Source organism: Grus americana, chromosome 35, assembly GCF_028858705.1.
Source record: "Grus americana isolate bGruAme1 chromosome 35, bGruAme1.mat, whole genome shotgun sequence".
Classification (NCBI taxonomy): domain Eukaryota; kingdom Metazoa; phylum Chordata; class Aves; order Gruiformes; family Gruidae; genus Grus; species Grus americana.
Genome location: NC_072886.1, coordinates 282,966 through 296,706, shown reverse-complemented (window position 1 = coordinate 296,706; position 13,741 = coordinate 282,966). Strand labels below are relative to the sequence as shown.

Here is a 13,741-nt window from a genome sequence, read left to right as displayed (position 1 = left end):
GGCGCGGGGGGGGGGGGGCCCAAAGGTATCCGGGACCCCTCCATCCCCTCCCCCTCGCCTCTGGGAACCCCCTTCCCCCCCCTCGCCCCCCCTTTCCCGGGTACCCCGGAGCTGGCCCCGCCCCCCGCCGCGGTTCCCCTCCCCCCTCCCGGCTCCGCCGCTGCCAAATTTGGGCGCTGAAGTCGCTGCGCTAAAAATAGGCGCAAAGGGCTAAAAATAGCGACGGGGCGGGGACGGCTGGGGGCTCCGGGGGGGGGAAGGGGGGTTCGGGGGCCTGGGGGGGTGCGGGGGGTCGGGAGGGGGTTGGGGGGGGGGGCTGAGGGCTCCGGGAAGGGGGAGGTGGGGGGGGGTTGGGGGGCCTGGAGGGGGGGTTCGGGGGGGGGGGGGTTGGGGGCCGGGGGGGTCGGGGGGGGGGGAGGGTTCAGGGGCCTGGGGGTTCCAGGGCGGGTGGGGGAAGGGGGAGGTTCAGGGGCTCCACGGGGGGTCGGGGGGGTTTGGGGTGCCTGGGTGCTCGGGGGGGGGGGGGGGGGGGCGGGGGGCACCCGACCACCTGGGTGCTCTTTGTAGGGGGTGGGGGGAAGACTCGGACACCCGGGATCCCCGCGCGGGGCGGGGGGGGGGGGGGGGGGGGGGAAGTCGTGGCCGTGGGTGTCGTGTCCCGTTCCCCCCACCCCCTCCCCCCGGACTCCTGGGTGTCCCCTCGGATGTGGGGGGGGTGGGAGGGTGTCCCCATCGTGTGTGTCCATGTCGCGTCCCGTGTCCCCCCCCTCCCCAACTCCGGGGTCCCCCCACTGCGGCCAGCGGGGGCGGTTTCCTTGGCAACGGCAGAGCCGCAACGGGGGGGGGGGGGGGGATGAAGGAGGATGAGGATGGAAATGGAGGAAGATGAAGGGGGGGGGAAGATGAGGAAGGAGAATGAAGATGAAGGAGGAGAGGCAGGGGAGATGAGGGAGGGAGGAGGATGAAGATAGGGATGGAGGAGGATGAAGATGGGGATGAAGGAGGATGAAGATGGGTAAAAAGGGGGGGTGAGGATGAGGAGGGAGAATGAAGATGAAGGACGATGGGAAAGAAGGGAGGTGAAGATGAGGAAGGAGAATGAAGGAGGAAGATGGGGGGGTGATGAGGAGGAGGGCTGGAGGATGAAGATTGGGAGGAAGGGGACAATGGAGGAGGAGGATGAGGAGGGATCCAGGTGGGGATTAAGGAGGATGAGGAAGGACGAAGATGGGGATGAAGGAGGGTGGAAAAGAAGGGGGGGGGGGTGAGGAGGGAGAAAGATGAAGGAAGGGGATGAGGAGGAAGGGGCATGAGGATGAGGAAGGAGAAAGGAGGATGGAGGAGGAGGATGGGGAAGAAGGGGCATGAGGATGAAGGAGGATGAGGATGGTGGACGGAGGGGCTGGGGATGAAGGTGGAGGATGAAGGAGGATGAGGAGGGGAACACACAAGGAGGGGCAGGAGGCCGAAGGCCCAACCACCCCGTGCTCCCATCACCATGGCAACAGGGTCCACCCCCCCCCAACCCCCCCCCCCCCCAAAAACACCCCACGAGGCTGAAGGAAAAAGACTTTTATTGGGGGGATCCCCCCAAAAACGGGGGGCAGGGGTGGGGGGCGAGGTCACTTCTTCTTCACCCCCTCCTCTTCCTCCTCGGCCATGGCTGCCTCCTGCTCCCGCCGCTGGCGCTGGAAGGCGGCGCAGTCCTCGGCCGTCAACCTGCGGGGGGTGGGGGGAGCACCCAGGGTCGGGGGGGGGCACCCAGGGGTGGGGGAGCACCCAGGGGTGAGGGTGGGCACCGACCCGGGGAGGGCGTCCCCAGGGCTTGGGGGGGGCACCCAGGGGTCTGGGGGGGGCGGAGCATGACACAGGGATGGGGACCCAGGTGTTGGGGGGGGGGCACCCAAGGGTGGGGGGGGGCATAGACACAGGGGGAGGGACCCAGGGGTGGGGGGGGGAACACCCAAGGGTGGAGGGGGGCAATGACCCAAGCGTTTGGGCTGGGGAGGACGGGGACCCAAGCATGGGTGGGGGGGCACCCAGATGTTGAGGGGGGCACCCAGGTTTTTTTTTGGGGGGGGAGGCAGGGACCCAGATGTCAGGGAAGGCACCCAGAGATCTGGGGGGGGGGGGACACCCAGGGGTCTGGGAGGGTACCTAGATGTTGGGGATGGGGGGCACCCGGGGGTGGGGAGGCACCCAGGGGTCCGGGGATGGGGGGGGGGGGGGGCACCCACCGGGGGACGACGCGGAGGCCGAGGCTGCGGGCGGAGCCCACCAGGGCACCCACCAGGGCGGGCAGGGGGGTCCCTCGAGCCGCCAGCGCCGGGTCCCGCTGCTTGGCCAGCGCCACCTCGTAGAGGTGCTTCAGGGACACCACCCCCACCTCCTCGTGCCCTGCAGGGGGGGGGACGACACCCACGGGTGTCCAGGGACCCCCCCCATCCCACCAACATCCCCCCCCAGGGCTGCCCGTGGGGAACCCCCTCCACCCACGAGGCACCCAATGGCCTGGAGATCACCTATGGGTGCCCTGAGACCTCCTCCCCCCCCAAACTACCCTGAGGCCCCCCCCAGCACCCACAACCCCCCCCCCAGCACCCCAAACTTCCCCCCCAATCCCTCCATGCACTCCCCAGCCCTGCAACCCCCCCAAAAAAACCACCCAGCACCCACAGACACCCCCCGTCACCTCTAACACCCCCCAGCCCTGAGACCCCCCGATCCCCCGCCCCCAGGCACCCCCACACCAGGGGAGCCCCATAGGCCCCCCCCCAGCACCCCCCAATTCTGGGAGCACCCTCAAATCCCCCCTCCAGGCACTTCTGAACCCCAGAATCCCCCCCCCAAAAAACATTCCTAAGCTCGTGGGGGGTGGGGTCCAGCCCCCCCAGCACCCCAGGACCCCCCCAGCACCCCAGGACCCCCCCCAGCGCCCCCTCACCGGGCCGGGCCGCCCCTTTCCGGACACCGGCAACGGCTTTGAGGAAGTACGAGGTGGGGGGGGGCCCGATGGTCAGGTCGTAGCTGCGGTCGGGCTGGGGGGGTAACGGGGGGGGGGGTCAGGGTGGGGGGCACCCACCTGGGGGGGGGGCACCCAATGAGGGGAGGGTGTCAATGGGGGGGGCACCCAATGGGGAGAGGGGGCACCCAATGGGGAGGGGAGGTGTCAATGGGGGGGGGCACCCAATGGGGAGGGGGGGCACCCAGTAGCGGGGGGGGTGTCAAGGGGGGCACCCAATGGGGAGGGGGGGTGTCAATAGGGGGGGGCACCCAATGGGGAGGGGGGGTGTCAATGGGGGGGGGCACCCAATGGGGAGGGGGGGCACCCAGCAGCGGGGGGGGTGTCAAGGGGGGCACACACCAAGGGTGGGTGCAATGGGGGGGGCACCCAATGGGGAGGGGGGGTGTCAATGGGGGGGGGGCACCCAATGGGGAGGGGGGGTGTCAATGGGGGGGGGCACCCAATGGGGGGGGGCACTCAATGGGGGGGGGAGCTTCAGCACCTTAGAGGAGGTGAATGGGGTTGGGGGAGCGGCAGCCCCGGGGGATGGGGGGTGCCCCGGGGTGGGCGGGGGGGGGTGTGAGCCGGTTCCGGGGGGGGGTCCCGGTGCCCCGGGGGGGGTGGGGGTGTCCCCGGAGACTCACGCGGACGAGCAGACGGACCCGCAGCGGGACCCCGGCCTTGATGTCCCGGGAGCGCTCGTTGAAATCCTGGCAGAAGGCGGCGATCGGGACCCCGCGCTGGGGAAGAACCGGACGGGTCGGGGAAAGGCCTGGACACCCCCCCCCCGCTTCCGGGGCACCGGGATCCCACCGCTAGGCCCCGGGACACCCCCTCACCCCCCGCTTCCCTTGGACCCGGCATCCCACCTGCCCCAGGACGGGCCCCAGCGGCGGCCCCGGGGCCGCCCCCCCCGCCGGGATGAGGGTCCGGAGCGGCCGCGGCACCGACCCGGCCCCGGGGCCGGAACCGGGACCCGATCGCGCCGCCCGCGCGGCCCGCGCCACCTTCGACATGGCCGCCGGGTCACGTGAAGAGGGAGCGAGGTCACGTGAGAAGGGACGGGACGGAGCCGAAGGGAAGGCGGAGCGGCGCACCCGCCCCGCCGGCATGTCACCCACCATATATGGTCGTGGAGGGGGCGGAGCCTGAGAAGCGGGGCGGGATCGGGGAGGCCCCTCCCACCCAGGGCCCCACCCTCGGAAGCCCCGCCCCCAGCCGCATAAGCCCCGCCCCCAGGGCCCCACCCTCGGGTCCTCCCGGTGTCCGGGGGGGGGAGGGGGCAGGTTGGGGGGTGGGGGGAGGGGGTTTATTGCCCCCCCCCACCTCCCCGCCCCTGCTGACGCGAGGCCCGCAGCCGCCGCAGCACCTCCTCCCGTGACCCCGCCCTGCGGGGGTCAGAGGTCAGAGGTCATGGGGGAGCACGGGAGAAACATACCCCTCCCCCCCATACACCCCCCCCAAAGGTCTCCCAGAAAGTTCCCACTGCCCCCCCCCCAGCACCCATGGGACCCCCAGCACCCAGAGCCCCCCCCCCAGCACCCAGAGCCCCCCCCCCCCGGCACCCATGGGACCCCCCCAGCACCCGCACCCCCCCCCAGCACCTCCCCAGCACCCTGACACCCCCAGCACCCAGAGCCCCCCCCCCCCCCGGCACCCATGGGACTCCCCCAGCACCCGCACCCTCCCCAGCACCCAGAGCCCCCCCTGGCACCCAGAGCCCCCTCCCCAGCACCCATGGGACCCCCCCCAGCACCTCCCCAGCACCCTGACCCCCCACAGCACCCCCCCCAGCACCCATAGCCCCCCCCCAGCACCCCCCCAGCAACCCCCCAGCACCCTGACCCCCCCCAGCACCCTGGCCCCCCAGCACCCCCCCAGCACCCCCCCAGCACCCTGACCCCCCCCGGCACCCACAGCCCCCCCAGCACCCATACCCCCCCCCAGCACCCCCAGCCCCCCCCAGCACACCCCCAGCACCCATGGGACCCCCCCAGCACCTCCCCAGCACCCTGACCCTCCCCAGCACCCCCCCAGCACCCATACCCCCCCCAGCACCCCCCCAGCACCCATAGCCCCCCCCCCCAGCAACCCCCAGCACCCTGACCCCCCCCAGCACCCTGACCCCCCCTGGCACCCTGACCCCCCCTGGCACCCACAGCCCCCCCAGCACCCCCCCAGCACCCAGACCCCCACCGGCTGCGGGCCCGCTCGTAGGCTGCTCTCAGCACTCGGTCCCTCTCGTCCAGGAAGGCGGCGTGAGCCCCCGCCACGTACCTTGGGGGGGGCAGCACCCAAAGGTGAGGGACCCCCCCCCCCCAGACCCTCTGCCCCCTGGGTGCCCCCCCCAAAATCCTTGGGTGCCTCCCCAAACTCCTGGGTGCCCCCCCAGAACCCTTGGGTGCCCCTCCCTGGATGCCAGGGCCCCCCTGCAGATATTGAGCCCCCCCCCCCCCCCGGGTCTCGGGGCCCCCCCCAGATATTGGGGTGTCCCCCCGTGTCCCCCCCCCAGATCTCGGGGTCCCACCTGTAGGCCAGGGCGTGGGCCGCCCCCCCCAGGGCACCCAGCAGCAGGACGAGTCCCAGCAGGCGGCGGCGGTGGGTGGGGGGGTGGGGGGGCCTGGGGGGGCGGAACTGGTCCCAGTACCGGCGGTTGGGGTCAGCCCTGGGGGAAGAACGGGGAGCACCCATGGGACCCCCAGGGACCCCCCAGCACCCATGGTCCCCCCCCAGCACCCATGGGACCTGCAGGGACCCCCCAGCACCCATAGGTTCCCCAGCCCCTCCAGCACCCATGGGACCCCCAGGGACCCCCCAGCACCCACAGGACCCCCCCTGTACCCCCCAGCACCCATAGGACCCCCAGGCACCCCCTAGCACCCATAGGTTCCCCAGTCCTCCCCAGCACCCATGGGACCCCCAAGGACCCCCCAAGGCACCCCCCAGGACCCATAGGTTCCCAGCCCCTACCCCCAGCACCCATGGGACCTCTCCTGTACCCCCCAGCACCCATGGTCCCCCCTGGCACCCATGGGACCCCCCAGGCACCCCCCAGCACCCGTAGGTTCCCCAGCCCCCCCCAGCACCCGTGGGACCCCCAGGGACCCCCCCAGGGACCCCCCCCAGCACCCATAGGTTCCCCAGCCCCCCCCAGCACCCACGGGACCCCCCCTCCCCGTTACCGTGGGGGGGTCTCCGTGCGGGGCGGGGCTCCCCCGTAGGTGGGCGTGGCTCGTGGGCGGGCCGTGGGCGGGGCGTGGCCGTGGGCGTGGCCGTGACTCAGGGCCCCGTAGGCCTCGGCCAGCAGCAGGAACCGCCCGTGGCGGGTGGGGTCCGTGGGGTCCCCGTCCGGGTGCACCTGGGGGGGGGGGGGACACGGACACGGGACACCGGGCACGCGGGCCCACGGGGGGTGGGGACACACCTCTCCTGCCCCCCAGTGCTCCCAGTGCCCTCCCAGTACCCACCAGTGCCCCCCCACTGCTCCCAGTACCCCCCAGTGCCCCCCATTATCCCCCAGTGCTCCCAGTGCCCTCCCAGTACCCACCAGTGTCCCCCAGTGCCCCCCTATTATCCCCCAGTGCCCCACCAGTGCCCCCCCCAGTACTCCCAGTGCTCACCCCCAGTAACCCCCCCAGTACCCCCCCATTATCCCCCAATGCCCCCCCAGTGCCCCCCCAGTGCTCCCAGTATCCCCCCAGTGCCCCCCCAGCACCCCCAATGCCCCCCCAGTGCCCCCCCAGTGCTCCCAGTATCCCCCCAGTGCCCCCCCAGCACCCCCAATGCCCCCCCAGTGCCCCCCCAGTGCTCCCAGTATCCCCCCAGTGCTCCCAGTATCCCCCCAGTGCCCCCCCAGTGCTCCCAGTATCCCCCCAGTGCCCCCCCAGTACCTCCTTGCAGCGGGCCAGGAAAGCTGCGCGGATCTCAGCGGGTGACGCCTCGGGCCGTACCCCCAGCACCTCATAGGGGTCCCGTGGCCCCTCCCTGTGGGGGCACCCATGGGTGGGGGGGTTCCAGGGGTGGGGGGGAACCCGTGGGTGCAGGGGGAGACCCGGGGGCGGTGGAGGGATGGGACCCGGGGGTGTCAGGGGACCACCCATGGGTGCTGGGGGGGGACCCAGGGGGGCACCCATAGGTGCTGGGGGGACACAGGGGTGCAGGGGCCACCCATGGGTGCTGGGGGAAACCCAGTGGGGCACCCATGGGTGCTGGGGGGGGCCTCAGGGGGGCTGGGGAGGACCCGGGGGGCACCCATGGGTGCTGGGGGGGGCAGGGGGCTCAGGGGGCTACCCATGGGTGCTGGGGGGGGGGCTCAGGGGGGCACCCATGGGTGCTGGGGGCTCTCACCGTGTGCAGAGGCCGCGGCGGCTCCGGAGCGGGGGCGGAGGGGCGGCCCAGGGCTCGTCAGCCCCAATTAGCGCCCCGCGCTTCATTAACGCTGAACTCACAATTAACCTCTCATTAACCTTTAATTAGTGCTTAACCGCCAGGATTTGACTGCTAAAGGACTGAAAGGCAGCGGCCGCTCTTAATTACCGTTAATTAGGCCTTTAATTACAATTAATGGCGAGGCAGGACGAGCTCCTCGTCCCGATGGAGAAATTAATTAATGCCGGATATTAATTCATTTTCTCTTAAGCCTTAATTAACAGCTGATAGCGGCGGGCCCGACCCCGCCCCGTCCACCCGGCCCACCTGCACTAATTAATGCTAATTAACCCTAACTAACGCTAATGAATCCCCCCGAGCACAAATTAACCCCAATTAACACTAATTAACCTCTAATTAACCAATGAGTGGCCGCTCCGCAGAGCTGACACGCCGCTTCATGCTAATGAGATGCTAATTAGAGTCAGGCAAGAAGAAGGCGCTTAATTATGGCTAATTAACGGGGGGTTAATAAGACCACCCCCCGGGGCTCGGCCGTTACCATGGCAACCCCGCGCCGCCGCCATTCACCGCCGCCTTCCGCTTCCGGCGGCGGAAGCTCACGTGACCGGAAAAGCACTAGTGGCATAGTCCCCGCCCCTTCCGCTCTGAGGGGGCGGTCACGTGGCTCCGCGCTTGCGCATTGCGAGCCAGGCGGGATGGCGGCGGAGGTGAGGGGGGGCCCGGGGGGGGTTTGGGGGGGCCCGAGGGAGTGGGGGGGACCCGGGGGGGGGCTGTGAGCTTGGGGGGGCCCTTGTGGGGTGGGGGGGGAGCCTGAGGGGAGACACCCAGCTTGGGTGGGGGCCCCTGTGGGGTGGGGGGGGCCCTGTGGGGTGGGGGGGGCCCTTGGGTGGGGAGTTGGGGGACCCCTGTGGGGTGAGGGGGGCTGGGGGGGGACTTGGGGGGCCCCTGTGGGGTGGGGGGGCCCTTGGGTGGGGGATTGGGGGGCTCCTGTAGGGTGGGGGGGGCCCTATGGGGTGGGGGGGCCCTTGGGTGGGGGATTGGGGGGCTCCTGTGGGGTGGGGGGGCCCTGTGGGGGTGCCCATGACTTTGTTGGGGTCCCCGTTGTCATATCAAAGGGGCCAGTGATGTCATTGGGGCGCTGATGACCTCACGGGGGTGCCCGTGAACCTGTTGGGGTGTGGGGGGGGGTGAGGCCGTGGGGGTGCCCGGAGTCATGTCGGGGGGTGAGTGAGGTCATTGGGGTGCTCATGGCCATGTTGGGGTGCCCGTGACCTCATCTGGGTGCCCATGACCTCATCTGGGTGCGGGTGACCGCATGGGGTGGTGGTGACCCTTTGGGGGGTGCCGATGGCCATGTTGGGCTGGTGATGACCTCGTTGGGTCGTCGATGACCTCATCGGGGTGAGGGTGACCCTGTGGAGCGGGGTGACCCTTTGGGGGGTGCCCATGGCCCTGTTGGGTTGTCGATGACCTCATTTGGTTGTCGATGACCTTGTTGGGTGGTTGATGACCTCCCTGGGGTGGGGTGATCTTTGGGGGGGTGCCCATGGCCATGTTGGGTTGTCGATGACCTCGTTGGGTTGTCGATGACCTCATCGGGGTAGAGTGACCCCGTGGAGTGGGGTGACCCTCGGGGGTGCCCATGACCTCCTTGGGCTGTTGACGACCTCGTTGGGCTGTTGATGACCTCGTCGAGTAGTTGACGACCTCGTTGGGTCGTCGATGACCTCATCGGGGCGGGGTGACCCTTGCCGGGGCGCTGACGGTGCTGCGTGTCGCCCAGCTGTGGGGCTGGGTGCTGGCGCTGGCGCTGGCGCTGGCGGCGGAGCCGGGGCGCAAGGTGCAGATCGGGGTGCGGCGGCGGCCGGAGGCCTGCGGGGTGCGATCCCGCCGGGGGGACCTGCTCCACATGCACTACACGGTACTGGGAGCACTGGTTTGGACTGGGAGGGACTGGGAGAGCGTCAGGGAGGGCCTGGGTGTGCATACGACAGTCTGGGGGGTTACTGGTTTGGACTGGGAGAGGCTGGGAGGGGGCTGGGGGGAGTCCTGGGTGTGCACAGGAGGGCTTGGGGGGTTACTGGTTTGGACTGGAAGGGACTGGGAGGGGGCTGGGGGGAGTCCTGGGTGCGTACAGGAGGGCTGGGGGGGGGTGACTGGTTTGGACTGGGAGGGACTGGGAGGGCACGGGGGAGAGGCTGGGTGTGCACACGAGGGTCTAGGGGGGACTGATTTGGACTGGTTTGTACTGGGAGGGACTGGGGGGAGCTGGAGAGGGGTGGCCTGGGAGAAGGGAGAAAATCCTGTCCATAATGGGAGCACTGGTTCGTACTGGTTCGTACTGGTTTGTACTGGTTCGAAGCCCATTTATAGGGAGGGGCTGTTCTGGGAAAGGGGAGTTCTACTGGTTAACGTGGGGTTTCACCGCTTCCTACTGGTTTGCGGTGGTCCATACTGGTCCATACTGGTCCGTACGGGTTTGTACTGGTCCATACTGGTCTGTACTGGTCGCAGGGTCACCTGGAGGACGGCTCCCAGTTCGACAGCAGCCTGAGCCGGGACCAGCCCTTCGTCTTCTCGCTGGGCACCGGGCAGGTCATCAAGGGCTGGGACCAGGGGCTGCTGGGGTAGGGACCGGGGGGCACCCAAGGGTGCTGGGGGGGCACCCAAGGGTGCGGGGGGACCCAAGGGTGGTGGGAGGGCACCCAAGGGTGGTGAGAGGGGGACCCAAGGGTGCAGGGGGGAATCCAAGGGGGAGGGGCACCCAAGGGTGGGAGGGGACCCAAGGTGGGAGGGCACCCAAGGGTGGTGGTGGGGCACCCAAGGGTGCAGGGAGGGAATCCAAGGGTATGGGAGGAACCCAGCATGGGGGCACCCAAGGGTGCGGGGGGGGTGTCACCCAAGGGTGTGGGGGATGACCCAATGGTGTGGTGGGGCCCTGGCATGGGGGCACCCAAAGGTGGGGAGGGAGCACCCAAGGGTGCAGGGGAGGGCCCAAGGGTGCAGAAAGGACCCCAAGGTTGGAGGGGCACCCAAGGGTGCAGGGGGCACCCAAGGGTGCGTGGGGTCCCTGGCTTGAGGGGGCACCCAAGGGTGCAGCGGGTGACCCAGGGATTGGAGGGGGACACTCGGTGTCGGGGGGGGGGGGGCACCCATGGGTGCAGGGGGGGACCCCGATGTCGGGGCACCCCTGACCCCCCCCCACCCCCCCAGGATGTGTGAGGGGGAGAAGCGGAAACTGGTGATTCCTCCAGAGCTGGGTGAGCCCCAAAACGGGGGGGACCCCAAAACTGGGGGGGAACCAGGGAGGGACCCCAAAACACAGCGGGCTGAGGGGGGCACCCTAAAAATGGGGGAACCCCCAAAAAGGGGGAGCAGAAACATGGGGGGCACCTGAAATGTGGGGGGGGCATAAATTTGGGGGATTGGGGTGCCCCCCTTTTAGGGGGTGTTGGGAGACCCCACAATAGGGGGGACCCCCCCTCCTTGGGGAGAAGAATTTGGGGGGAAACCCCTCAATATCGGGGTCCCTGCGGGGGTGTCCCCAATCTTGGGGTGCAGCCACCCCCCCATGACACCCCATTTGCCCCCAGGTTACGGGGACCGCGGGGCCCCCCCAAAAATCCCAGGTGAGCTCTGACCCCCCCCTCGGGATTTGGGGGGGGCTGCAGGGGGGGAAGAGGGGTTTGGGGGTCCAGGGTGGGTTTTTGGGGTGAAAATGAGGAATTTTGGGGGTTCAGAGGGGAGTTTGGAGGGGGAAATGGGGGATTTGGGGGTTCCAGGTGGGGTTTTTGGGGTGGAAATAGGGGATTTGGGGGTTCCAAGTTAGAGTTTGGGGCTGGAATTACAGATTTGGGGGTTCAAGGGAGGTTGGAGGAGTCCAGGGTGGGGTTTTGGGGTGAAAAAGAAAGATTTAGGGGTTCGGGGGGGGATGAGGAAGGTCCAGGGTGGGGTTTTAGGGTGAAAATGAGGAATTTGGGGGTTCAGGGGCTGCTGACTCCCCCCTTTTTGGGCAGGGGGGGCCGTGCTCATCTTCGAGGTGGAGCTGCTGAAGATCGAGCGGCGGCCGGAGCTCTGAGGGGGGGGTCCCCCCCCAGCCCCCCAAAATCCAGGGGGGTGTCATCCCCCCCAAAAAATCACCAGTGAACCCCGAAATGGCAAAGTTCCGTTTATTAAATCCATATAAAAACAACCCCAAAAAGTCAGCCAAGAATTTAAAAAAAAACCTAAAAAAAACCCCCCAAAATTCTCCCTCCCTACCCCCCCCATTTCGGGGACCCCAAAATCCCCCCAGGGGCCCCCCCAAAAAAAATCACCCGAGGGGACCCCAACCCCCCCCCCCCGGGGCCCCCCCAAAACTGGTGGAGGGGGATTGCTGGGGGGGGGGTGTGTGTGATTATCGCTGCAGGGGGACCCCAAAATTGGGGGGTCCTTGGTATCGGGGGGGTTCCCCCCCATGCTGGGGGGGGTCCCTGGAATTGGGGGGTCCCCCAAAATCGGGGGGGGGTGCGTCACTTCTTCTGGGGGGTGTTGAGCTTCTGCATCCCCCGGATCTTCTCCAGCAGGTCACCGACGAACGCCTGGGGAGGGGGTGCGGGGGGTCAGGGGGGGTCCCCCAAAAATAGGGGACCCGAGGGTCCCCCTCCCCCCCAAAAAAGGGCCCAGGTGTCCCCCATCCCCCCCCCCAAGAAAAGGGGGACCCCCCCCCTCCCCCCTCCCCAAAAAGGGGACCCAGGTGTTTGGGTGCCCCCCCCAAAGAGGGGACCCAGGTGTGTCATGAGCCCTTCCCCAAAAAAGGGGGATCCCCCCAAAAGGTACCCATGCCCCCCAAAAAAGGGGGGACCCCCCCCTCACCTCTGTGGGCTTGTAACAGTCAACCAGGATCTCCTGGGGGTGAAAAAAAGGGGGGGTCAGGGGGGGTCTGAGCCCCCCCAAACCCCAGGGGGGCCCCCCCAAAGTCCAAGGGGGCCCCTCAGGCTCCCACAGTGCCCCCCCCCCTTTTCCCTGCCCAGGTTTTGGGGTCCCCCCCTCAATTTTAAGACGCAACCCCCCCAAATTTGGGGGAACCCTATTGTCGCTTCACACCCAGATTTTGGGGGTACCCCCCCACATTCCAACCCCCCCTTAAATTTTGGGGACTCCCCAAGGTGTCACCCTCCCCCCCAAAAAAACCCCACCCTTGGGGGACCCCAAAATGAAGGGGGGCACCCCGAAACTTCAGGAACCATCGATAGCCATGACCCTGCCTGCCTGGGGTTTGGGGGGGAAATCCCTGGATTTTGGGGGCCCCCACCGGGGGTTCCTGCGGTTTGGGGGACCCCCCCAGGTTTGGGGGACCCCCCCAGGGGTTTTGGGGGGACCCCCCCAGGGGTTTTGGGGGGACCTGGACGCGGGCGCTGCGGTCCCCGTCGCTCTCCATGTCCAGCAGCTCGTCCACGTCGATCTCCAGCTCGGGGATCTCCTCCTCCTGGGGGGGGGAACCCCGAAATCAGGTGGGGGGGCCCCCCAAAAAAGAGGCCCCGCCCCCTCGCAAAGGAGCATGGGAAGGGACAGGCCCCTCCCCTGGGGGGGGGGTCCCGGTACCGGGGGATTGGGGGGGGTCAGGAGGGTTCAGGGGGGTCCCCGGTACCGGGGGATTTGGGGGTCCCGGGATGGGGCGGGGTCACCGGGGATGGGGGGGGGGGGGGGGGGGCCGGGGGTTCCCGGTACCGGTACCCGGCAGTCGTAGAGCGCCGTTAGCTGGGCCAGGATCCACTCCTCCAGGTGCAGCCGTTTCCGTAGCTCCCGCCGGTCGTAACGGACCGTCACCTTCCCCTGCCGCCGGCCCGGGGCCTCCTCCGCCGTTTCCCCCGCCGCGAAACATACGCGGGGCCCGGTCCCGCCGCTCGAACCCGGCCCGGCGGCGGCAACGGGGGGAACCGCGGGGGGACCCGGGCCGCCGCACGGCGCCGCCATGCCGGTACCGGCCGCGCCGGAAGCGGCCACACCCCCCCGCGTTGGTCCCGCCCCCTCCCTCCGGTACCGCTTCCGCTTCCGGGGCGCTCGGGCCGCCGCCGCCGCCGCGCGCCCCTTTGTGCCGCCGTCGCGCTGGGACACGCCCCCGCCCCCCCCTCCGGGCGCTAAGCCACGCCCACTCAAAAGCAGCTCGTTAACCTCCGCCCCCTTAAAGCGGCAACGGCGTGTGCATGGCGAACGGGCCCACCCTTGTTCTTAAACGGGCCGCGCCGCTCTTCTCTACGTACCGCCTTCCCGCTCCTCCGCCTCGCCGTGGCCCCGCCCCCTCTGCCGTGGCCCCGCCCCCTCTGCCGTGGCTCCGCCCCTTCTGTAGTGACCCCGCCCCCCGCC

At 69.4% G+C, this 13,741-nt stretch overlaps 3 protein-coding genes across 7 annotated transcripts; 1 reads left to right on the top strand and 2 right to left on the bottom strand.

Moving 5' to 3' along the window:
* Positions 1-1,557: 1,557 nt before the first annotated feature.
* Positions 1,558-7,996, bottom strand: MRPL11 (mitochondrial ribosomal protein L11). 4 transcript variants are annotated; one of them, XR_008574523.1, is made up of 11 exons: positions 7,935-7,996; positions 7,352-7,442; positions 6,895-6,988; positions 6,187-6,362; positions 5,532-5,669; positions 5,201-5,281; positions 4,252-4,392; positions 3,667-3,744; positions 2,945-3,038; positions 2,291-2,397; positions 1,558-1,719 (listed from the first exon to the last, which is right to left on the bottom strand). XR_008574523.1 is itself a non-coding variant. In XM_054808364.1 (5 exons), exons 1-5 carry the CDS (start codon positions 4,018-4,020, stop codon positions 1,623-1,625), a joined length of 594 nt encoding a protein of 197 aa, XP_054664339.1. In that variant the 5' UTR covers positions 4,021-4,080; the 3' UTR covers positions 1,558-1,622. The 4 variants fall into 4 exon arrangements, 1 of the variants encoding a protein (XP_054664339.1); XR_008574525.1 differs by having other exon boundaries at positions 7,352-7,512; positions 7,935-7,982; XR_008574524.1 differs by lacking the exons at positions 1,558-1,719; positions 2,291-2,397 and having other exon boundaries at positions 2,992-3,038; positions 3,649-3,744.
* Positions 7,983-11,597, top strand: FKBP2 (FKBP prolyl isomerase 2). 2 transcript variants are annotated; one of them, XM_054808366.1, is made up of 6 exons: positions 7,984-8,103; positions 9,180-9,317; positions 9,911-10,023; positions 10,610-10,656; positions 10,990-11,025; positions 11,413-11,597. In XM_054808366.1, exons 1-6 carry the CDS (start codon positions 8,092-8,094, stop codon positions 11,472-11,474), a joined length of 408 nt encoding a protein of 135 aa, XP_054664341.1. In that variant the 5' UTR covers positions 7,984-8,091; the 3' UTR covers positions 11,475-11,597. The 2 variants fall into 2 exon arrangements, with proteins under 2 accessions (XP_054664340.1, XP_054664341.1); XM_054808365.1 differs by lacking the exon at positions 10,610-10,656 and having other exon boundaries at positions 7,983-8,103.
* Positions 11,598-11,682: 85 nt separating this feature from the next.
* PPP1R14B (protein phosphatase 1 regulatory inhibitor subunit 14B) lies at positions 11,683-13,634 on the bottom strand. The gene is made up of 4 exons (XM_054808368.1): positions 13,112-13,634; positions 12,780-12,863; positions 12,251-12,283; positions 11,683-11,976 (listed from the first exon to the last, which is right to left on the bottom strand). The coding sequence occupies exons 1-4, from the start codon at positions 13,349-13,351 to the stop codon at positions 11,908-11,910; spliced, it is 426 nt and encodes a 141-aa protein (XP_054664343.1). The 5' UTR covers positions 13,352-13,634; the 3' UTR covers positions 11,683-11,907.
* Between the last annotated feature and the right edge of the window lie 107 nt (positions 13,635-13,741).